The sequence below is a fragment of the Rhinolophus sinicus genome, chromosome 4, assembly GCF_057876585.1.
Source record: "Rhinolophus sinicus isolate RSI-liver-muscle chromosome 4, RSI-T2T, whole genome shotgun sequence".
Classification (NCBI taxonomy): domain Eukaryota; kingdom Metazoa; phylum Chordata; class Mammalia; order Chiroptera; family Rhinolophidae; genus Rhinolophus; species Rhinolophus sinicus.
Window position 1 is genome coordinate 87,639,381 of NC_142504.1, and position 25,482 is coordinate 87,664,862.

The 25,482-nt window shown below is 42.9% G+C and overlaps 1 protein-coding gene and 1 long non-coding RNA gene across 4 annotated transcripts in view; one reads left to right on the plus strand and one right to left on the minus strand.

Moving 5' to 3' along the window:
- Window positions 1–968: 968 nt before the first annotated feature.
- Window positions 969–8,183, minus strand: ZNF396 (zinc finger protein 396). Of its 2 annotated transcripts, none has more exons than XM_019740790.3 (4): window positions 8,035–8,183; window positions 5,561–6,055; window positions 5,141–5,303; window positions 969–2,906 (listed from the first exon to the last, which is right to left on the minus strand). In XM_019740790.3, exons 2-4 carry the CDS (start codon window positions 5,978–5,980, stop codon window positions 2,434–2,436), a joined length of 1,056 nt encoding a protein of 351 aa, XP_019596349.3. In that variant the 5' UTR covers window positions 5,981–6,055; window positions 8,035–8,183; the 3' UTR covers window positions 969–2,433. The 2 variants fall into 2 exon arrangements, with proteins under 2 accessions (XP_019596349.3, XP_019596351.3); XM_019740792.3 differs by lacking the exon at window positions 8,035–8,183 and adding an exon at window positions 7,532–8,013.
- A 15,316-nt stretch (window positions 8,184–23,499) lies between these two features.
- Window positions 23,500–25,482, plus strand: part of LOC109452097 (uncharacterized) — a 44,996-nt gene continuing 43,013 nt past the window's right edge. For both annotated transcript variants that reach the window (XR_012498767.2, XR_012498768.2), the window contains exon 1: window positions 23,500–23,625. This is a non-coding gene — a long non-coding RNA (uncharacterized LOC109452097). The remainder of the gene's footprint in view (window positions 23,626–25,482) is intronic.

A 25,482-nucleotide genomic window follows, 5' to 3' on the forward strand; every position in this document is an offset into this window, starting at 1 on the left:
TGGTCCATGTGAGAATTGAACCGGCAACCTGCACGGTGCTCCAACCACTTGAGCAACAGGGCCAACCCCATCTTAATGTTCACATTAAGATGTGAATGAAGTTACATTCTGAAGATTATTTTTTCCAACACAGGAGTAATGTGTAGGCTCTTGTGAGTTTTCATGAGATTAAGTCCCTTTACTCACTGCCTCCTAACAATGAGCCAGGACTTTTTAGCCTAGATCTTGAGTTACATAGTCTTTTGGGCCTCCTCTATCCTATACTCATATTTTGAATCTGGTAACAGAAAACAAAATGGGAAAAATTTTTTAAAGTGTTAATCTTTGGTCTGAGAACTCTAATACTCAAGATATGAAATGGAAGAGAATGTCTATTTTATACTGAGTAACTCACACATTCCTTCTCAACAGGGAAAATGTACTTGTCTAAAAAGGAATGTACAGTTGTCCCTCCATATTTGAGGGGGATTGATTCTAGGAACCCCGCCATCCCCCAATGCCAAACTCTGCAGATGCTCAAGTCCCTTACATAAAATGGCACAGAACAATGCATCCAGTTGGTGCTCTGAATCTTCAGACTGGTAATATTGTTTTCAAGGTTCTCAACTTCAGAATCCTGGCTACCGATAACCCCATTCTCTCTCATGGGGGAATAGGCCACACCATGTTCTGTGGACTCTTTTGGTTTTCGGTTATCACTCTGGTAGAACAATCCATTTGAAATATATCCATCATTATCCAACAATCATGGCAGGCCAGTTATTATCTTTGATGCACAACAAAATCCCTTAACTCCCTTGCGTTACAAAACAGGAGGGCCCTTGACGTCCTCACTGTAGAAGGTGGGACCTGTGCTACGCTTGGGGAGGAATGCTGTTTTTAATGTCAATACCTCTGGGGTAGAAGAAACCATCTAGATCCTGAAAAACAACATAGAAATTTTAGAAAAGACAGATGGACTCAAAACATCATTCTTAGGAGAGATCTTTAATACCCTTACTGGTTGGTTCAGACATCTCTTGACCCTGTTGCACATTGTAGTGACACTTGTAATCTACATTCTAGTATTTGGCCCTGCATATTTTACATTTCAGTAAAGTTTGTATCTTCCAGATTACAACTATTCCATGTAACAATGATGCTCATGCAAGGTTTCTGACCCATCCTGGTTGAAGACACCATCCGAGAGATCCTGCCCCTGGGACCTGAGTCCGGTATCCAGAAATTTTCACTCCCATGCCAGGCAGGGTCAATGTCCCTAGCCAGCTATGAAGCAGCTCCAGAAGATGGACGATTGCCCCTCAATCTCCCATAAAGAATATGGGAGTAAAATCGCTGAGGGGGGAATGAGATAGGGCTGGGACAGGGCCTCCAAGAAAAACCATTAACAGCCAATCAATGAAAAACGGTCAGTAAATCAAGATGAAACAAGGAAACCAGCCAGAACCAGCCAAGACCAAAATGGCAACAAGATTCACCTCCGAGTAGCCTCCAGCCACATTAAATTAGTTGTAATACATCTCCATGCTAAATGACACACCCACCAGTGCTATGACACTTCTGGAGAGGACCACTTAAGGACAAAAAAGGAGCGCATTCCAAATTCCTGGGAAAACCCATCCTTTCGAGAAGAATATTCCTCCTCCTTATTCCCATATTAAAAAGCTTAACTAATAAAAACCATAGTTGTAAGGAGGGTCAGGGATGTCTCTTGCCTAAGAGCATCCTCCACTCTGCCTGTGCCATGGACTGCCTCACAATAAACTGCTTTTACTTGGCAAGAAAAGAAAATATTGTTTTCAATCTGCAGTTGGTTGAATCCAGATGGGAAACCCATGGATACAGAGGGCCCACTGTATATTTATTGAAAAATATCTGCATGTAAGTGGACAGTGCAGTTCAAACCCATGTTGTCCAAGGGTCAACTGTACTATTTCATTTGTGTTAATAGTAGAAATAGTAGAACATATCTGAGAATGTCTTTTCAAGAGCTACCCTAAGGATGGAAATCTGAATTAAGCTTTAGCACCTCAAACATCTGTACTGACACTGTATTGGTAAGCAGAAAGGCAAGTAATGCTGACATAAGAGTCCATATTCTTTCCTGTGGCTTTTATGACTTTTGAAAGGAAACTGGTGCCCATTAAAACCACTGATCAATACTAAGAAGGTGTTTGTGCTTTGTGTCTTCTTCCTCTCTTGAAAAAGTTCTGAGTAAATGGTTTGATTCCCTCACGATACTGATGGGACTTTTTCCTCTAGTGTGACTTTTTCTTTTTTCTACTTTTTATGGGGGAATGTTGGGGAACAGTGTGTTTTTCCAAGACCCATCAGCTCCAAGTCAGGTCACTGTTTTCAGTCTCGTTGTGGAGGGTGTAGCTCACTGGCCCATGTGGGAACCAAACCAGCACTCTAAGCAACTGAGCACTGGTGTTATGAGCACTGCACTCTAACCAACTGAGCCAACCGGCCGCCCCGAGTGTGACTTTTCCTATGTCTAAAAAGATTTGAGTTCTTACTAAAGGCTTTCCCACATTCAGGACACTTGTAGGGTTTTTCCCCAGTGTGGATTCTTCGATGCTGAATCAGGGCTGCATTTCGGCTGAAAGCCTTTGCACACACATCACACGCATATGGCTTCTCTCCACTGTGGATTCTCTGATGTAGGATAACGGCTGTGCTCCGACTAAAGGTTTTGCCACATTCATCACACTTGTGTTGTTTTTTTCGAGAAGGATTTCTATGTCTTCTTTCAAACCTGCCATCTTGTTCACAGGTTCCTCTAGATGTGAAACTGGGAGAAGTATTCATATGAACAGTGTTGGGAACATCGTAATGCAGTTCTGTGCCTGAAGAAGTCTTTTGCCTTGAGGCTGATTTCACATTTATAGTTCTGATGTCTTTATCTGAAATAATACACAGAAAAGCAAATGTCACCAGTTCCGCTCAGAAAGAAAGAAAGAAATATAGTCTAATCCAAATGAAATATATATGAATTATTTATTAGCTAGCATGTTTGTAAAATAGCATCACGATGTGGAGAATGGGAAAGTAAGACCAAAAATGCCGAGAAGATAATAAGGCAAAAGATTAAGGTTTATAGTCTGAGGAGGCAGTCAAATAGAAAGCTAAAAACCTTTACGCAAACGGCAGACTGGTGAGTAGGGGTAAAAAGATATGTCAGAGACTGAGGAAAGTCTGGAAGAAAAGAAACGGCCTAAAAGAAGAGCAATTATTAGAGAAGCAGAGGAGCAACTGCAAGAGAACTCAAATGTGGCAGTAATAATAAGAGTGTCAATTAACAAGTTTAATAATGATAAATGAATCAATAATTAAGCAAAGAAAGGAGATGAAGAAAGCCAATAGTCAAAAAAGAATATGGAAAATAAGGTCAGAAAATACAAGTTAGGCAAAAAACAGGGGGGATGTTGGAGGGAAATATAGACTAGGATAACTGACATCTCAAGAGATGAAGGGTAGTAGAGTGTCCATCTACGAAAAACCTCTGCTTCTATATGTATTTTATAGTGCTAGTTGAATGGCACTATTTAAATAGAAATCATCTTATTAATGGTAAGGATTTTGTCTCAAATTCGTTTTCATAGCTCAAATTCCAAAGTGATCTCAATGTCTAGTCTCTATTATCAAATTCTTGGTAAGTTAGCACTTGTTAGCATGGAGACCAAGGTCATCTGCAGAAGCTTTGATAAGACATGACTGTACCACAGAAATCTTGTAGCGAGCAGCCTTAAGAAATGGTTTCGTTAGCCTATCATGATTCTGGTTCTTTCTGCCTTGAATTGCAAGATCCTGGGCTTTTGGTTTCAAATTTCTATGTATCTAAAAGAAATGTAGGAAAGGCCTCTGTGAGGATAGTCCCAGGCAGAACATGGTTCTTGCCAACAAGAACCCAGGACCTGGCTTTGTCGCAGATCACTTCTTTGGTCATCACCACACAAAGCCACTGAGCCTGGGGTGGTTTCCAGCCCCATCCTAATGGAGTGTGAAAAGACACTTCACCTAGGGAAGCCAAGGCAATCGCTAGACTGGAGATGGTAAGTGCCCAGAACAAGCCTCCTGGAAGCATATACTTGTCAAGTAAGAGTGAGAAATCTTTTCTAAATGTCTCTCTAAATTCTTAAATACTCTTTATTTTACCTGTAGTTTCCTATCAAATCCCCTTGAAAAAATTATTTTTGCTTAGCCGATCAGCCACCCCTGGAATATAGAAGGGGAGGGGGAGAAGCTTCCTTTAACTGGGGTTTCCCTCTTCATCTCTACCTCCCATTTTATCCAGGATGATCACCTAGGAGGGACTGTGCTCAAATGTCACTTCATCAAACAGGTGTTCTCCATCATTCTATTTAATAAGACCCTGTCCCCACTTCATGTATCCCCCTTATTCTGCTTCATGGTTTCCCCATAGCACTTATTATTGTATTTATTATTATTATTATTTTAGTATCTGCAGTGGAAGAACAGATTGCTATGCCAGCCATTTTGGAGTGCTCCTGTAAAAAGTGAAGCAAAGAGCAACAGAGACTAGTTTAAAATGGGAGGGAGCAGAGAAATGTATATGCAAAGCACTGCAAGAGAGCAAAGTCATCTTAGCAGCAATATGGCAATTTTGATACTAGATCCCACCAGTAACTGAGCAAGAAGTTACACAGAAAATGATGATGTAGAGCAGTGGTCTTTAGACTGTGACCTTGGGGTCCTTCAGAAGGGCCCCAGGGGCTCCTGAAAATAAAAGAGGTTGGGAACAAAGCCGAGTTGGAGCTCTTGTGGGCTGAGACTACTTGCTCCTGCTTCAGAGTACCTGTGTTTTTGTCTGTTTTATATATTGGAAGTCCACATAAAATTTCATTTGAGAAAAGGGTCATGCTGTTTAAAAAAGTTTGAAAACCCTGATGGAGATGATGTCAAGAATTTTTAAAATCTGCAGATTTTATAAGAATCTATGAGAAACAACAAAACACTGAGAATGTTCATTAGCACGGCATATAGTGGTGGAAGTTCCTACAATGAAGAGGAAGCAGGAGGGGTGATTTGAGACCTTTTGCAGAAAGCAGCCAAGATGCATGTAGTGGGCTGAGAGGCCACCTTTGCCTCACACCATGAACTAAATCCTGCCCCTCACCGTTTTGTCTTGAGGACTGAAGCTCCATGGATGTACACTGTAGCTGCTGCTTCGCAGGATTGAGCTGGCTACTTGGTGACTCCGTAGTGATCTCCCAAGGTGCTAGCTTCTCTGCAAGCATGTCCTCATTTTGTCCAGAGACCTGGAAACAGGTTACCTGAGGCTGACAAAGGGAATCAGATTGGGATTTCAGGACAAAGTAAGAGAGAAGAAACTATGTAGACAATATCCTGGGGCACAGGAAAAGGGAGGAAAAAGAGCAGAGCCATGTTCTACTTTCTGGCACAGCTGGGAGAACATTTCACCCCGCTGCACAACCAACTGTGCCGAGTGGAAGTATGATTTGAGAGCTCTACCCACAATGATATGCTAGACGTCCTAACTCAGCCTGGTCACTCATTCTCACAGATGCCCTCTTACCTGCTCAGCAGGTCCATCAAGCTCTTTTTCCAGCTCCTCCAGCATAGTCACAGCTTCCTCTCCATTCTCTGGTCGGTGCTCTCGCAGCCAGGCCTGCAGCTCCTTTGGCAGGATGGCCAGGAACTGCTCCAGCACCAGCAACTCCAGGATCTGCTTCTTGGTGTACACCTCGGGCCTCAGCCACTGACAGCAAAGCTCCCGGAGCCGGTTCAGAGCCTCCCGGGGCCCAGGTGACTCCTGGTAGCCAAACTGCCTAAACCGCTGGCGGAAAGTCTCTGGGCAATAGTAGCTTCTCCAGTGGAGGCTGGATTCCAGATTACAGGCCTCCTTTGTCTTTTCCATCTTCACTACCAGAATGCTGTCAGGCTCTTCTGAAGTTTGTGAAAGCAGTGATGATGACTGTTTCAATTTTGCAGACATTTGGACTGGGAATAGCTCAGAACCACTAGGCTTTAATTTTCAAGAAGGCAAAGCTCTCCTTATGGATGGATACTCCTTAAATATGATTAAAGAAATAAGTGGAACAAGACAAACATTTCTTAAAACAATACAACCAAGATTAGAAACAAGAAAGTACTGCTCTTAATCTTAACGTAAACCATGCTTTCAAAGAATACTTCCTTCTGTAAGAGAATAAAAAAGCTACGAGCCATTAATTCGTACGTGTGAGTAATTCCCAATTATTCTGAAAATCATGCCCATGAAGCCAAATATCACAATAAGAGACCAGCCAGGATTGCATAGGAGCTCCTGGAACATAGAAATTGGGAAACCAATTAATTTTTTCTAGCCTGCTGCTAAGAGCTCTAAGAAAGTCTGAGAGAAGTATTTTTGTGTGGATTTTTTTTCAATGTTTACTAATTTTAAAAACATTATTTTGACATTAAAGGAACCATTAAACAAAGGTAATAGCAAATTCCTCCATCTTAATGTATTTCCATTTTTTCATACTTACTTCCACTTCCCATTCATAACATCTATGTTATTTACTTAACTCTATTGGAGAACATTAGGTTGTTTCTAATTTTTACTATTATAAATAATGGTGGGAGGCACAGCTTCATGAATAGACTACTTTTTTCCTTTCAAATTATTTTCTTCAAGCATGTCCCAAGGCCTTACGGTATTGAGGCCAAAGGAGAGTAGCAAATTCTATCTTGCTATGAATTGTCAAATAAATTACAGAAAAGACTATCAATTCACAATGCTACCAGCAACATAATGATGTACAAGGGCAGCATTTTCTCCAAGTATCATTAGCTTGTTTGCAGGAAGTGGGTGGAAAGACACTTTTCTTAGAATAACAGTTTACTGAGTACCATTTTAATTAGTCAGCAGTTAAATGATAACTAACAACTCTTATACATGCCCCTATTTTTCCTTTATGTAGCCTATTTTTCCCCCACTTCACCAAGTACTGTTCTAGGCACTGAAGATACAGTGGGGACCTGAGCAAAGCGTGTGGCTTCATACAACTTATACAGTGATGTGATACCCTGCAAATGATAACAGCTGACGCAGAGGATTTAACATGTGCCAAGCACTGTTCTGAGCACCTTAAACAGAAACTCATTTAAATCCTCACAAAAGCCCTGTACAGTTATGTTCATCCCCACGTTGTAGATGAGAAATCCCGGCTGGCTGGGGTCTAAACCCCGGCCGTCCAAACTTATCCACCATGCTGCGTGGTCAAGAGGCTGGAGGCGGGAGTTCAAGCCCAAAGCAGCATCAGACCCTGGGCGGGAATAGTCTCGAGACGTGGGGGGGGGGGGGGAAGCGGGAAGAGTTGAGGTCAGGAGTTTAGTGCTTTCTGGGGCGTTACATTGAGCGCCCCTAAGGAAAAGCAACCTCTGGAAGTCTCAGGAGAGATAGTAGCCGCCGAACCTGTGCAGTCTCCACAGTTGCGCTCAGCTTTACACATGAGACCGGGGAACTATATCCCCAACACCCCCACGAGGGCCTGTAACGAACCGGGTTCCTGCAGGGGAGGCTTCGCTCAGAGCTCCGGATCCGGGGTCTCTTTGAGGAGAGAACCGACTCACTTCGAAACCCCTCAGGGATGGCTGGTGACCCACGGACCCGTAACAGTAGCCCCCCGCCGGGCCCCACGAGCGCGCCGCCCCCCTGCCCGGCAGGGTCCAAACTCCGCGAGACCGCAGGAGGTGTGCGGCCATCAGGGGAGGGTGTGCGGAAGCTGCTAAGCGCGCGGGGGGGGTGGGGGATGGGAGTGGGTTCCGCCGAGGGGCAGGCGCCGCGGGGGAGGACAAGGGGAGGGGCTGCGCGGACGTGCGGTGAGAGACAGAGATGTGCGAGGACCAGGTGGGGACCGCGGAGCAACGCCGGGCGGGGAGCGGGCAAATAAAGAGGGGGTGCGCGGAAGGAGGGGAGGGCTGTCACCAAGCGGAGCCGCACCCCCGCGGTGACGGACGCTTCTCCCCTTGGCCTAGGGGCGGAGAAGAGGTCTCGGCTCTCACCTCGGGGCCGGGAAAGATGACCGCGGTGTCTGGGAGAAGCCCGGGAAGCGCCTGGCTGGAAGCTGCTTCCGGTCCTCGCGGCGTGTTGGGGGCGGGGCCTGGGACGAGAGCGGTTACCAAGGAGACGAACTGCCGCCACCTCCGGCTCTCGGAGAGGCAGCTCCTGAGCTAGGGGAAGGGGATAACCTCGATGGGTGGGCATCCACCTGTTCCGCGTCCCGGTTCAAATAAACCAGCATTGTTAGTTCTTGGAGAACCTTTACTTACGTTGTTAACCTTAGTCTTTCAGTCACCCAGTAAGGCTATTCCTATTTCACCGGAAATAAAACCAAGGATTCCGTGACTTGCCCGCAGTCACAGAGAGGGGAGACTCCTGCGCTTGCTACCGCTAAGCACAACTTCCCTGTAGTACCTACCATCCCTGCTGCTGAGGTGGGGTATGCTCCAAGTACGTATAGAAGTTTTAAGTAACAGGTTTAACCCTCGTCCCGCCCCCCATGTTTTCACAAGAGAACCTAAGGCCCTTTCAAAACGTGAGAACCTGCTCACGCATATTTTGGGACTAATATATAGATATATATTTCCTCAGACTCTTAAGAAAATTTAAAAATAAATTTAAGGCTAAATGAGCTAAAGGCCACAGTCACATATTGTCTTCCTTCTCCACCCACGTTCCCCAGGGACTCTTGGAAATGTAGAGGGAAGTGGGGAATTAGATAGGGAGAGGACGGAGATGCTTGAAAACCACTTGCTAATTAATAAACAATAACAACAAGAAAAAACTCTTCTGGTATGACCCCCCCAAAAAAAAGTATGTTAGTACTGGAGTCTGAAGTGATAAGAAAAAGGGCTGGTTTAGTCCATCTATACTAGACCTAGGGGTTTAGGGGAGAATCTTGCATCTTAATGAACTTACGATGACATTAAATTTGAAGAAATTCTTACTTCACCAGGAGCTTTCACTGTATAAGACACGTTGCTGAGGCAAGTGCTAACACAAATTGCAGAAGGAATGTGTCTACATTGATGGTAGGTTAAATGATTCAAGACAATGAGGAATGGAAACAATTCTTCAAGGGCAGTGATGGCAATGGTGTGAAATCTTAGAAGGTGGTTTAAGGAGAAAATGGACTGCAGTTGAAAGCTGCAAGGAGAATAAGGAACTGTGAAAAGCCATAGGATTTGGCAAGAGGTGAATTCATGGATTCTGATCCACCAAATAGCCAGATCCAAGAAACTAAAGTTTTTTTTAAAAAAGGAGCAAATGTAAAAGATAGCTTATAAAAATTTCACAATGAGATTAAAGGGCAGGTTTTTTGTTTGTTTGCTTTTTATTAATGTTTGAGGGTAGATTGGAAAGAAATTAGCAGGGACAGGGTCCCAGTAGAGTTAGCACCTGCTATATACCAGATGCATGGTAAACACGGAGAATTCAAATGTAAGATACTTGCTCTTTAGGAACTGATAGATTAATTAAGGAAGAGGGTGTATAAATTGACTATTCTAAACAAAGTAGCAGATGATCTGATAGAGCTGTCTGCAGGATGCTATAAAAGCCCAAAGAAAGAGAGGTGTTGGTAATAGGGGTGGATAGGTTGGAATTGGAGGTGATGGGGGAAACTGAGTGTTGATGCATTTCTAGCTGAGGGATCAGTGTGGAATGTTTAGTTTGCTGGATTGAGAGACGGCAAGCCTTGAGTGGCTGAGGACGAGAATGAAGACGTAAACAAGAGTCTAGTTTTAAAAGATTTGGCTGGGTGAATGGCTGTGAACTAAAATATTAAGCAGGGTCTTGAGTAAGTGGCACAAGCATATCTGTAATTCAGATAGAATTCTCTGATGGCAGCAAGAAGGACGGGTTTGATGGGAGACAAAATTTAAGGCAAGGTGACCAGCTTTGAAGCTATTGCGAGGATCCAGTCTGTAATGGATGGAGGTCTGAACTAACGCAGAGGGAGCGAGGATGAAGGCAGATTCAGGGAGGCTGGTGCTTGCTTGGATGATATACTCATAGTTAATTGGGTAGATAGAGTGTCATTTCAGAGAAGTATATTAAAAAAAAAACTGAGTAGGTTTGACAGTTGCTTATGTGGACACTTGAGGGGATTTTTTGATAGATTGAATCTGAGGCTGAATGAGATTCTATAATCAATACCCTGTACGTAACTGGCCATTTTGTGAGATTATGTGAAAATAAATCAAACATACTCTATATCTAAATGCTTCCCCTATGTGAGTATTTAAACTCCTTATGAATATTATAACCATTTGTAAACACAGTGAAGGAGGAGGGCAAGCACTCTATAATGGCATTATAGGGACAGGCACTCCTCCACTTTCGATTCTCCTTCATCACTATATTCTTTCCCTTAATTAGAAGCTTTTAGGGATGTGGATACAGCCCTGGGGAGCAGGACTTGGTGGTAGGATGGGGGAGGGACTGCTCTTGTCCATTCTAGGTCAATTTGACTTAAAATTATGCATATTATAACATCAGTTATAGAGAATAAACTATAACTGCACCGCCCATTCCCCTTTAAGACTTCTATATTGAGGCTTCCACCCTCACCCCTTCACTTGCCTTCCCTAGTGCTAAATCTAATTCACATATTTCAGTCTTTATTTTCTCAGCATTTTACTTTATTAATTATGGTACTTCTACTTTGAACCCTGTCCTTCATTTTTATTACTATACGTAACAAGCAGGGAAAAGAAAGAGGAGCACATGCTAGAGTGGGACTAATTAATTTATTTAGCAATATCTGATCAACTATTTAGCAATATGCAATAGCAGAAGACAAATGCTATTAATAGAATATGCTAATGACAGAAAATGAAGGCAGTTAAGCTATATATCCTGATATGCCAAAGAAGCTCACCAAACTGTGGGGAAACAACACTGGAACAATAAGGAATCAAAACCTTGCCAGGTCTGCAGCTGGGAAAGCTGACGCGTCTTCCACTGCTGCTTGCTAGTTCCCAAGCATGCTAAAATGATGAAGAATCACCAAGGACGGATGACGAAATTACACTGCCAACTGAGGTCTATCTTATATATTTTTTCAGATGTACCTTAGAGCCAAGCTCCTTGTTCCTGCCTCCCCCTCAGGGAATGGCCAGTTCCCCAGGAGGGTTCAGCAGTTACTGTGATAAAAATATTGCTTATCCGTCTGAAGGCCCAGTTCATTCGGACAAACAATACTTACTTTTCTCGCCTGGGACCATCGGCCCAAGGCCTTTGAAAACCTGGCAACATGCTTGTCACATCATTCTGATATAACTTAGTTACTTCTTCACCTCATCCACTGATGCGGGCAAAACACGCAGAAAGCAACATCATCCCATATCTCTTTTGCCGGAAATTACACAAGGGAGAATTTCTCTTAACCCTAAGCTAGCTATCACCCCACATGCAGTCTCTCATGGGGGTGAACAAAGGAACAAAAAGCTAATCAAAAGCTAACCAGCTTCTCACATGCAGTCTCTCATGTAAGGAAACAAGAAAGCTAACAGACGAAAGCTCACATCATCCAATGAAGGCAAATTTTTCTAACATTTTCCCCACACTATCCTATCTTCGGATTTTTCTCCTTTTTCTGAACAGTCCTTATGGTGGTTCTGCTTGTTCTGCAATCCTGCATATTATTAGTGTTCTCCATTTTTCTGCCTTTGGTTCCTGTACTTTTCATGCTGTAGGTTCTCTGTGGGCTAGCATATCTGTTTCCACCTATAAGGCTTCAACTACTGTCTCTAACTAATGAGTTCCAATTTATATCTTAAGCCTTATGTTTTTGAGCTTCGTCACCATAGAGCTGACTGCTTTCCAAACATTACTATTTGTTTGTTTCATAGGCACCTTAAACAAATCATGAGTTAGTCCTCATTTCCCCTACGCTCACCTCTCTTTCCTCCTTATCTCCTGGACTAGCACCACCATCCACCCATTGCCACAGTAGAAATCTGAGATCTTCCAAGACATTTCCATTTCACTCATGTACATGTCAGGCAGGGTCTGTATCCCATCACCCTGTGCTCTTTGTGTCTTTTGTTCCCTTTATGGTGGCTGGCATATTGCTGTCTACTTAATTCATGCTCCATAAATACATGAATAGAAAAAGAAGAGGATCAAATTGGTACAAGGGTCAGTTTCCTACTAGCAATGGGATTATGGGAATGGACTAGAAACAAAAGGATATGAAATTGGATTGATATTGATCATGGGAGCCCAGAGTAAGGACTGACGGAGATGAAGGATGAAGCCAAAATGTTAAATATAAAATTTAACAGACTTCAGCCAGATTTAAAAGCATAGTTACCAGCAAAGACAGATACTCTATGAGGAGGAAGAGCCCAGTGTGTCAGAGAGCTGCAGCAGGTAGGTAGATTGGAATGAAAGCATATGGCTTGATAACATTCTAAGGTGAAGAGATGAAGATAATAAATTTCATACAGCACTGAAAATCCATGTCTGGGAAGACAGCCCACAGAGAGAGAGAGAGAGAGATCTATGGTAGAGTTTCAGAGTCTGCTATAACCTTGTATATTTAGCACCCGTCCACATGGAGTCTTGCTTCACACCTCTCTCCCAAGACATGGGACTCCATGCACTCATTTATGAGGTGGTTCTCTACAAACTGGAACTAAACATTTGGTGATAACTGATTTGGTGCTGTATTAGTTTTTAGGCCTGCCATAACAAATTACCACAAACTTAGTGGCTTAAAACAACAGAAATTTATTCTCTCATGGTTCTGGAAGCTAGAAGTTTGAATTAAGGCATTGGCAGAGCCATGTTCCCTGTGGAGGCTCTATTGAAGAATCCTTGCTTACCTCTTCCTACATTCTGGTGGTTGCTGGCAACCCCGCATCACTTCAATCTCTGTCTCTATTGTCACATGGCATTCTTCTTTCTGTGTCTAAGAGTGGCTCTGTGTCTCATCTCCTCTTAAAAGGACACCAGACATTGGATTTAAGGCTCACCCTAATCCAATATAACCTCATCTAACGACATCTGCAAAAAATGTACATTTCTACATAAGGTCACATTCTGAGTTTCCAGGTGGACATGAATTTGGGGGGAACACTATTAAACCCAGTACAGTGTCCTTGCCAGCTACCAACTTATTGAAATTTACCCTTGTTTGCCTACTCTGTAAACATGAAATGGGTCTCAAATATTTTCTTTACCAACAAGTGCGATGTTACAATTTGTCAGTAGGAGGCGCTAGAGAGACATTGCAGGAGGAAGGGCTTCCCTCCCTTGTTCTGGTGTGCTCTCTCTGCAAGTTGGGTGTGCAGCTCTCCACTGCCCAGCAGCAGCTTTCCCAGACAGCTGCTTCCTCCTGCACCCTCCTGGGCAGTTTCTAGCAGCATGCCTCTAGTGAGATGCTTCCCAGTGAATGGCTTTTCCTTGCAATCTAGAGGGAAGATTTCCAGCAAGTTTCACTACCATGGCACAAAAGTGACTTCTCTGCTGTCCAGTGAGCCATGGCGCTACACTGCAGAGGAGGCTCCTAATGATCAAGTGGACAAACTGACACACTCAGTGGCTATAAGTCAGTCTTACCCCAGTTACCCCAGTGCTTGCTCATTGGGCCACAAACAAGGTGGCCACAGTGGCAGGGATGGAGGCTATGCATGGGCTCAGAAACATGGATCTCCTCTACCCAGACTGACTGAGTTCCTAATGAATAAACTGCAGCTCTCTGACCCACTGGGCTTTTCCTCCTTGTGGATTATCTGTCTTCTCTGGTAACTATGCTTTTAAATCTGGCTGAAGTCTTCGTTAAATTTCAGATTTAACGTTTTGTCGTCATCCTTCATCTCCTTCAGTCCTTACCCTGGACTCCTATTACCAACATTAATCAAATTTCATATCCTTTGTTTCCAGTCCAATCGCATAACTGTTCAACATTACTAGAGTTCCTAATCTGTCACCAGCAGAGTCCAACCAGCCCCTTATATGGCACCACTCCCTATGGGGACTAACTAGCCACCTGGTGGCAGGTTGATTACAATCAGACCTCTTCATAGAGGAGGTAGAGATTCATCCTCACTGGAATATACATGCATTCTGAATATGGATTTGCCTTCATTGAATGTAATACTTCAGCCAGTCCTACAATCTTCCTACGTGTGGAATGCTTCACCCTTCATTTTGGTATTCTGCATCGCATTGCTTCTCATCAAGGAGCTCATTTCACAGTAAAGGAAATATAGGAATGGGTTTATGCCTGTGGAATCAACTGGTCTTACCATACACCCTGTCACTCAGGAGCAGGTGGCCTAATTGGAAGTTGTAATGGCTTACTGAAGATTCAGTTGTGGTGCCAGTTTAGAGACATCACCCCAAAACAATGGGACTCTGTCTTACAGGAACAGTATGTTTTGAATCAGAGACTATTATGTGATGTTCTCTCTCCCATAGCCAGGATACATGGATCTGGGCATCAAGGGGTGGAAGCGTAGGAGGGGGTCTTCTCACTCTTAAACTCGATAACCCATTGGCAGAATTTTTCTTCCTGCCCTAGAAACTTTGAGAGATGCTGGTTTGGAAGTCATAATTCCCAGGGAGGAATGCGTCCACCAGCAGATACAATGGTTCATGTGAATTGGGAAGTGAGACTGCCTCCTGGACATTTTGAACTTCTAATGTCATTAGACAAACTGGCAAATAAATAAATAAATAAATAAATAAATAAATAAATAAATAAATAAAAGTTATCTTTGGGGCAGCCGGGTGGCTCAGTTGGTTAGAGCACAAGCTCTGAACAACAGGGTTGCTGGTTCCGTTCCCACATGGGCCAGTGAGCTGCGCCCTCCACAACTAGATTGAAGATAATGAGCTGCCGCTGAGCTTCCAGAGGGACAGCCGGAGGGCTCAGTTGGTTAGCGCGCCAGCTCTTTAACAAGGTTGGCAGTTCAATTCCTTCATGGGATAGTGGGCGGTGCCCCCTGCAGCTAAAGATTAAAAACGACGACTGGCCTTGGAGCTGAGCTGCGCCCTCCACAACTAGATTGAAGGATGACTTGGAGCTGATGGGCCCTGGAGAAACACACTGTTCCCCAATAATCCCCAATAAAAAATAAAAATAAAAATTGATAGCTTTATAAAAAAGTTATCTAGGTGAGGTCCCGGAACTTGGATTGCGGACTACACAATGCAGGCAAGGAGGACTATGTCTGAAACCTAGGTTGTGATCTGACAGTGCCTCATAGTATTTCCATGCCCAATAGAAAAGGTTAATGGAAAACTACAGAAACCAAAAAAAAAAAAAAAAGGCAAGACTGAGATTCAAACCCTCTGGGAGTGAAGGTATGGGTCACTCCAGCACTCCAGCTAAATTTCTGGCTGAGGATAGGGAAATGTGGACTGGGTAGTGGACAAAAGAAGACACTGATGTCATTCCAGCCTCACAACAAATCACAGAAATGATGACAGTAGTAGCTTTGTACTTATATATTTTCTATTTGCATATATATATATATATATATATATATATATATATATATATATATATGTCTTATATGCTAATCATTTTTTTCTTCTCTCTTCTTCCCATTGTTATTTTATGTATATGCAGTTGAAAGTTAACTTTACAATTTACTCTTCAGGTAACAGAATATTCAGTGTGACTCTACCTAAATTCGAGGAGTAATTAATATAACCAGTGAATGACTCTTGGGACAGTGTATCCCCAGATTTTGAGGAAAAGGTGAGAACTTTATCTTTAGATAGTTGTATTTTATTACAGGAAAAAATAGCATTGTTTTATTGATGTACAGAAGTTCAAAGATGTATGGGAGGGTATACGTGGACGCTGATACTCATTTGTATCTCTTTGCTTTTGCTCAAACTATTCTTTGGACCTTAAATATTTCTTCTTATTCTCTCAATTTTGAGACAGAGCTTGTTTCACCATGAAGTTTCCTCCAATTACCTTTCCCCCTAATTTCTCTGAAGAACTTGACTATATCACACATTTAGTACCCAATTATATTCTGAATGTAATGTTCCTCTAATCATTTGATGCTTTTCACTGCCCCTCCACCAGCTCCAGCCCACTAGATCCTAAGCTCTTTTAGGACTATGTCTCATTCTTTTTTTGCATTATCCATCAAAAACACACGTATAGTGAGTCACTACTCATGAATACCTCTCAATTAAATAGCTGTCGTTACTCACTTGCTGCACTGATTAATCTGCTTCTTTTGCCAAATTCAGTTTTAGCTAATACAGTGTTTCCTAACCTAATTTGACTAGAGAGCATCTTTGACGTTAATATGTAATTTCTCAAAACCACTTGGAAATTTAAAAAAATAATAATCAATTTTTACTTGATATGTAGCAGTGATTTATGTATGATATTTTATTTTGGCTTAACATGTTGTACCATAAAATTATTTTTAAAATATACTTGATAATAGTTGTAATATGATTTTCCCCATTATTTAAAAGTAATCATGTAAGATGAATTAAAATTACATGCTATAGTTCCTCAAAAAATTAAAAATAGAATTACTACATGGTCCAGCAATTCCACTTCTGGGTATATAACCCAAAAGAATTGAAAGCAAAGTCTCAAAGAGATATTTGTATGCCCAAGTTCATAGCAGCATTAGTTACAATAGCCAAAAAATGGAAGCCACACAAATGTCCATCAACAGATGAATAGAAACAAAATGTGACCTATATATACAATGGAATACTGTTCAGCCTTAAAAAGGAAGAAAATTCTGACATATACTACAGCATGGATGAATCTTGAGAATACTATGCTAAGTGAAATAAGCCAGTCACAAAAAAAGATAAATACCAATGATTCCACTTATATGAGTGAAATCAGTACAGTAGTCAGATTCATAGATACAGAAGGTAGAATGGTGGTTGCCAGAGGCTGGGGGAAGGACAATGGGGAGTTGTTTAATAGGTATAGAGTTTCAGTTTTGCAAGATGGAAGGGGTTCTAGAGATTGGTTGCACAACATGAATATACTTAACACCGCTTTAAAATGGTTAAGATGGTAAATGTTACATTATGTATATTTTACCACAATTTAAAAAAATCCAACAGAGTCTATAAAATCAAATTTATACAGAAGATTATTCAGGAATGAGTAAAAAAAGATTGAGAAAAATTTAAAGAAGACCTAAAAAAATGAAGTGATATCCTATGTTCGTGGATTAGAAGACCTTATATTGTAAAAATGATAACTCTTTCTAAAATTACCTGTAAATGTAATGCAATCCCAATAAAAATGTCAACACTTTTTCTGGAAATTGAAAAATTGATACTAACATTGTATGGAAATGCACAGAGTTAATAAGAGCCAAGACACTCTTAAAGGAGAAGAATTAGGTGGTAGGACTTGCTCTATTGGTTATCAAGATGTATAAAAAGTCTGCAGTAACTAAAACAGTGTTATATTAATGTAAAGATAAATAAACATATCAATAGAGGAGATTAAAGATCCCAGGAATAGATTCACAAGTACATGGTTACTTGATGAGTGACACAAATAGGACTGCAGAATAGTGGGTGTAAGATGGTCTTTTCAATAAATGATGTTAGATCAAATATATATACATAAATAATTTTATTCCTCCCTCATACCATACATGAAAATCATTTCCAAGTCAATTGCAGATCTAAATGTGCAAAGCAAAACAGTAAAGATTTTGGAATATAATGTAGGGAAACATTTTCAAGATATTGGGATAAGGAAAGATTTTTAAAAATAGGGTACTAAAAGCACTAACCACAAAGGAAAAACTGATAAATTTTACTTATTAAAATTCAGAACTTCCATTCATCAAGACTGAAAATGCAAGCAAGTGTGGGATTCCAGGATGATAGCTGTGCAAAAAATGGGAAGGTAAACAATTAGCCTCATTTTGAGCAGTAGCACTAAAGATAGCTTCAATGATTTTTTAAAAAAATTAGTTTCAGGTGTACAAAACAATGTAATAGTTAGACTTTTCATCCCTCACAACGTGATAAGCCCCCTCCCCCAATCTATTGCCCCTCTGACCGTATGTATCTATTACAATTCCATTGACTCTATTCCCTATGCTTTAGTCCATATCCTGTGACTATATATATATATATTAAATTATAGTTGACACATAATATTATTCAGCTTCAGCTTCAGTGTACAATGCAGTGGTCAGGCATTTACACCGTTCATGAAGTGGTCTTCCTAATAAGACAAGTGCCCATCTGACACCCTACAAATCTTTACAACATTATTGATTATATTCCCCAAACTGTCTTTCATATCCCCATGGCAATATTGTAGTTATCAATTTGTGCTTTCTAATCCCTTTCCCTTCTCCTTCATCCCCACCCACCTCCCATCTAGCAACCATCAATTTTTCCTCTATATCTCCAAGACTATGGGATAGCAGATTGGTGCAGCCACTGTGGAAATAAGTATGGAGGTAGCTCGAAAAACTGGAAATGGAACTACCTTATGACTCAGCAATTCCACTCTTAGGTATCTATCCAGAGAAATCCAAGACACTAATTCAAAAAAATATATGCACCCCTATGTTTATTGCAGTGCTATTCACAATAGCCAAGACTTGGAAGCAACTGAAATGCTGATCAGATGACTGAATTAAGGAAATGTGGTACATTTATACAATGGAGTATTACTTGGCTATAAAAAAGAATGAAATCTTACCATTTGCAACAATATGGATGGACCTAGAGAACATTATGCTAAGTGAAATAAGTCAGACGAAGAAAGACAAATACCATACTGTTGTCACGCAGCAGCTTAGTCGTCTGTTCCCTCCTGCCTATCCCTAAAGAAAGGAGAGTCTGTGAGACTAATCCTTTCAGGGACTTTGCTTCACCTTTGTGCTTACACCTCATGTCTCTCTGTTTGGCCCCCAAGAGGTAGTTGGTCAGCCAATGACGGGTAAGATTCCTCATGGGAGGAACAACCCAAGCCAGGCGGAACCGTGTGGGGACCACCAGGAGAACTCACGGGGTAGATAGAGGTGGGCACAGCCCCACCTTCCCCCAGCTAAGGAGAGCTTCTGCCTCTGTGGCTGTATTCCTTCCCACAACCTGCTTGGGAAGTGAGCCAATGATGTAATAACATCAGTTCTCCTTCCATTCTTAATAATAAGTTTTAGCATAAAGGATTTGTTCCTGGGGAGGCACATATCATAATTGTTAACACATCTTGGGACTTTCTGTTCCGGCTGTTAACAGGCAAGCGTAATTGATTTGAATCAGTTTTTTGGTATGATGTATGAGACTCACAGACCGTGGAGAAAACAATGCTACTTCCTTGTGTGTTCATCAATAAAAGCCAGAAGGCGGCCTGATTCGGGGCTCTCAGTCCTTTGAGGCTGGGAGACCCTTGGCCCCCTGTTTCATAACTTCCTTGATTTCTGTTTCTTTCTTAACCCTTCGCCGCCCCTTCTCGTTCTCTCACTGCCCGTGTTGTTCTGGACGCGACACCATATGATCTCACTTATATGTGGAATTTAAAAAACTGAATAAATGTACAAAGTAAACAGAAACAGTCCAATGATTTTTAAAAGTAGTATTACTGAAGGTTCCAGATTTGTTTAACAATACCGAGAGGACCTTACAGCTTCAGCAGAGAGTTTGGGCATTAATTTTGATAAGTACCTTTAAAACTAAGCAAATAAAAAATGAAGCAATATAATGATTTTCCAGGAGCAAAAACACACTTGATGTTACAAGAAAGAAAATATAATTATACAATAATTCCTGATTCATCTGTGAACAGTATAAAATCATAAATCATAATATGGTAAAGATGGTTTATTAATGTATTATAATTATATTTAGATATAATTTAGTTATATTTAAATATAGAATTATATTAAATTAAACTTAAATATAGAATAGTATATTAAACGTAACTATATTTTTCATTAATATAACAGTATAACTATATTTAGAAGAGAAGGAGATGGTAAGAAAGAACTAAATCCCCGTCTTCTAAGGTACTAACGTAGTGTTCTTTGCCCTCTTCTCCACAAGAGGGCACAAGCTGAATAAGATTTTTAACTGGATGGTTTCAGCACTGGCCTTTGCCTATGAACAACAGACTACTAACTACTTCCGCTTTGGTAGAGTTGACAGACTGCTATTGTTAATATCTGAACAACTGTCTTTGAGGTCCAACAGACTGACAAGATGAATAAGACATGATTCAAAGCACTCACTATCTAGTGGCGTCACAGAGGTATCAAGAATGATGTGTTTGAAGGACAGTCTAAGGACCCAAGGAATCCACAGTTAATGAGTTGGGAGTGTTCCTGCTGGGAGGTTGGAATGGGGGGGCTCTGTGTGGGCACTTGGGGGACGCAGGGTGGCAGTACACCTACAAGCAATGTTGACGCTTTGGGATGCGGCAGTGGGAATGGGATAGACTACACGTGGGGAGATCACCTGTGGGAGCACTGAGGGCCCAGGGACTGTGGGAATGCAGGAAATAGTCTACCAAAAAGCTTGAGGGTGGTGATGAAAGAGGCAGATTTCTTAGCCAAGACCCTGCTTGCAAACACTGGGCAGACTCATAGGTCTCACGTTCTTTAAGTTCCTGAACATCCCTTTCAAATTCACTTAGCACTTTTGTTCTTCTTGCTACTTCACCCCTCGAAGCCTGCTCTGCTCCCCCAAGGCCCATTATCTTCACCCGCCTCATACCACTGGCCTTCTCCAGTTGTACTTAACCCTCTCGCACAGAAGCCAATTTCCTTGTCCAGAGCCCTTTCCTCTAAAAGACTGGTGTTTTCCTTCAGGCCTTTCCCCCTTATCTGAGGGCTTGTTCCCAGGCTGCCTTCTTGTCTAGAACCTCTAAATTCTGACTTCTCGCTCTGGTTTTAGCCTGTTTCGTTTCTGAAGCTTCCTTGGTCTCTAGGTCTCTTTTCTTCTCCCTGACCCATCCTCTCCCAACACCTGGATCACCATCTTTCTTCCTCCATGATCTCACCTCTGTTGCCTGGTCAGCTTGCCTCTGTCAGAGCCTAGAGAAGGCACTGGCTCTCAGAACCCATGAAGCTCTCACGAATCGGGCTGGCACTGTTTTCACAGCTTCTGTCTTTCTGTTTGTGGCCTGCTCTTCATGCTCTGTCCTTGGCATTTCAGTCTAATACCACAAGTATTTTCAAAGCAATGGATGTGCTCTTGGACTCTAAACTTGAAAAATAGAAAAGGTATACAGCACCCTTTCACCTCTTAAACCTGGTTTTACGAGAGCATTTCCAATCGAGCTTATCTGCTGCGCAGTGTAATATTGCAATGGAAATCACACCGGACCAGGAGTCATAATGCACAGGCCCTGCTCCTGATGCTGCCTTGCTGCCTTCCTGGCCAGGCCACCAGGGGCAGGTGAATTTACCTGTGCGTCTATTTTCTCATCTGTAAAATGAAGGTAATGATAGTAATTACCTAATAGCATTGTCCTAAGAAATAAATGAGGTGATGTTTCCTAAGTGTCTAAAACCTTCTTTACACTAAAAGGAAACACTGAAACATGAAGCTATTATTACTACAGTTACTACTATTATTATTTCTCCGTCTGTGAAACTCAAGCGGGATTGCTAAGAGAGGATTTAATGATCTCCCAGAGGCTCCTTCAAGCCATTTCCTCTGAGTTTGTCAAATATGAGTTGCCATACATGTTGGTCATGTTTTAGAACTCAGTCCTTATAGCTTCCCTCATCTGTTCTGTCAGGACCCCAGCCCTGGCAACGCCTTGGTAAACAGCTCATTTCTGTTCCATCGAGTGAGTGGTTTCCGTTCTGGGTGCAGTGGCTTCACCGTTTGGGGAGTGAGCCTCAGACAAATGGGGCACATAGGCTGAACCAGAGTCTTGCCACCGCTGCTCACACTCAGGTTTCTAAATATGAATATGGGTCAAAGGATGCTGTGTTGGTTGCCATGACAACCCACCTGGTATATAACAATGTATTTAATCTCTATTCTGGAGCAAAATCTCCTACAGCTTGCAATAAGGCTGCTTTTCTGAGCCTGAGGAGAGTGCTGAAACTTCACTGATGTATTAAACTGATCAGGTTGCCCGGTCTCCTTTAGGACATCTCTCTTTCCTTCCTTTTTTGCTGTCTTCCTGATTTAGAATAACAGCAGCCGCGACTAACTCTTCATTCGTTGCACATACAACCAAGCGTGGCAGGATTTGAAAATGGGGCTATAGTTGCTCATTTGGGCTGAATGGCAGGTGCTGCATTCCCAAGTGACTGTCAAGAGTACCTGAGGGAGGAGGTTTCCAAAACTGGTTCTGTGACCCCCTGCTGACCTCCTACCTCTGGCATAGGAAAGAGGTTTAAAAGGCTGTAAAAAGTCTGGAAATGAGAAGGGGTTTTGGAGAAAGCTGCCAGTTCCCTGATCCCAGCCTGTGCTGTGGAAGGAGGCAGCAGGGGGTGGGGGTGAGGCTGCATATCTGGGGCCTGTGCTCCCACAGTTTGCAGGGGCAGAGGGAACCTGTGAGTGTTTCCCAAGGACCAGGCTTGGGCCACTCAAATGAGAAAGCTTGCATGGGGTTGTTTTATATCCCAACCAAGAAGGCTACCTGACAAGCAGAACCCCACAGCTCAGTAAGTGCTGAGTCTCTATCAGGCACAGAAAGCCTGAGGAAGGTGTCTTGTGCGACCTGCTGGAAAGAGATTCCAGGAGACTAGGGGTTCTCCAAGAAACCCACAGAAGTACTTCAGAGAGGAAAGTGCTTACTTCCGAGAGAGGGCTGCTGCCAGATCACCATGGAATTCCAAGTTGTATGAGAACTGTCCCGCCCCACCTTCAACACCTCCACCCTGGGTGGGGTCAGAAACTACAGCAAAGGGTGGAGTAAAAGTCATGAAAAAGGTTGAAAGGAAAAGAGAAATGTTTCAGGATTTTCCTTCTGCAGGTGTCATGGCAGAGGAGGGGAAACCCAGCCAAAATGTGAAGTTGAAAGTTGATTATTATGATTATTATGCAGGGTACCATACTTTAACTACTGGACTTAGAGTGACCAGAGGACCTTTTGTAACTCATAAGTAACCAGAAAAATCTAAGGAGCTGCCCAAGTGTTTCCCCACGGGGCAGGGAAGAATTAGCCCCACAGGTGGGGAAATAAATGACGTTCTCTGACCTGGGATCCATGAAGCCCATTGGTCCACATAAAGGTCAGGCCCGAAATCCATGCCAGAGCGAGAGTTCAATGCAGTGGCTTTATGCTGGTGCAGGATCCTGAATGCAGGAGGGAACCCACCCCACCCCTAGGAGCACAGGGCTTTCACTTCTCCCAGAAGCAGAGTGTCTCTGCAGAGCTTGAGGTAGGGTGGGGTGTAGAGGAGAAAGGGGAGGGTATGAAATAGACTGTGTAGAGGGTGGGGCATAAAATTGTCCAAAAATTGTGGTAAGCTGGCTGGCAGGGCTGGTGCTCATTTGAGATTTGTGAAAGAATCTTCTAGCTGTGACGCCCCTATTCTTTTGTCATTTGCTCCTCAGATCTGATGTCTGGATGGTTCTGGCTAACCAGTGCTGGAGGTTCGCCGCAGTGGAGAGAAAGGGTACAAGGCAGTTAAGGGTATCGTAAGGTAAGCGGTGATGGGCTGTATTACAGATAGTCTAAGCTGGAGGGGGAAGAAAGTAAGATGCTGGCCCTGCAGACCATGCCCTGTGGGTCCAACTGTTGAAGCTGGGATTCTGTAGAAAGCAGGAACCACAGGAGGTGGAGGTGCCAAGCAAGCATTTGAAGGTGGTGAATTCATTTGTGAAAGTAAGATTGGCAGTTAGGCTGTGGGCAGCTGAGGTGTTATGGGGGGAGACGAGGGTTGTTGAAAGGACTGAGAAGCCAGAGGGTGGTGGCTCATCCTTGGTACAGAAGTGACAGAAGGGTGGAGAGGTGCTAAAGCTGCTGTGGAGCGAGGAGGTACGTAAAAGTCAGCCACCAGCAGGGTCATGGGTGGTGAAGTCCTTGGGGCATGAACTTTAAGGAAGCTCAACTTCAAGGCTGGAGAAATGGAGTACAAATGGATTTGGATGGTTGGAATGACTGCAGTGTAATATTCAATTAGTAAGCTCTAGTCTTTTCACACACACAACCCCCTCACCCCCCACCACACACACACACACACACACACACACACACACACACACAGCCTGAGCTGACCGACACGTGGACCATTACTCGGCCCCAGTCCAGGACCCACATCCCCATCACTGATGCCCTCCAGGGGCTCCCGGGATCGGATGTGCTGCAGAGTGAGAGAGACAGGGATAGCCTGAGGTGTTTCCTCAGCCCTTTCTCCTTCATTTGGAGTAAAGAATTATTTGAGGGGTGGCTGGATGGCTCAGTTGGTTAGAGTGCAAGCTCTGAACAACAGGGTGGCTGGTTAGATTCCCACATGGGCCAGTGAGCTGCGCCCTCCACAACTAGATTGAAGACAATGACTTGACGTGGAGCCGATGGGTCCTGGAAAAATACACTGTTCCCCAATATCCCCCCCCTCCCGAAAAAAAGAATTATTTGACGGGTGCAGGGGCTGGCAAGGTGCTACCTCAGTGCTCTCCAGTGTTTCTTCGTAGCTGACAAGTGGCTGAGACTGAGATGAACGGCCAAAGCCCTGCCAGTGCCACCCTTCTGCAAGAATCCTCACCCTCCGACAGGAATTCACAAACAAACTTCAATTCACAAATACCGAGTGCTCATGGTGGGTGGGGTGCTTTGCTGGTGTGTTGTGGGACAAGCCCTGCCTTCAAAAAGACTACCGACTGACTGAAGAAGGAAGGTTTGTATGAGTCACAGCAGAAGGAAGTGTGAACAACCAGATGTTTATGTGCAAAGGGCAAGCACAAGGTGGTCGAAGACTTTCTGGGAAAGACAGCTGCAAGCTCAGCTGGGAAGGAGGAGCAAGTCATAGCAGGAAGGAGAAGATTTCCAGGCTGAGACCGGCAATTGGACACAATCATCTTGTCTGTCCCCTTAATAGGTCCTCATGTTTGAACCAGTAGCCACAGAAGGGTAGTGTCCTTGGTCACTCCTCTGGACAAGTATATGCGAGTATAAAGCAAACTAGAACAAACACATTTGAATAGTTCTTTCCCCTGGGGGCAAGTTTCAACATATAAATCATACTCCTCATAGCACTTCAAGATAGCAAAGCCTTATTCAGCGTGTTCCAGGTTGATATACTGCTCTGTGTTTGCATGAAATATCAGATTACAATAATGTGTCTGTGGGAACATCTTGCCTTGCATAGTATACATTTCTCCTATTGTGGATCCTCAAGCAATGCTTGACTTGTCTGTCAGTGTTTAGGCACCATGCCTGGAGGCAGCAGACATGTTCTTAGCATCCCCCCTCTCCTCCAGTTGCCTTCATTCTCCTCCCCAGTAACCCACTAAGGGTCTAATCCAAGGTCTGGCATACTCTCCTGATCTACTAAGTCTTT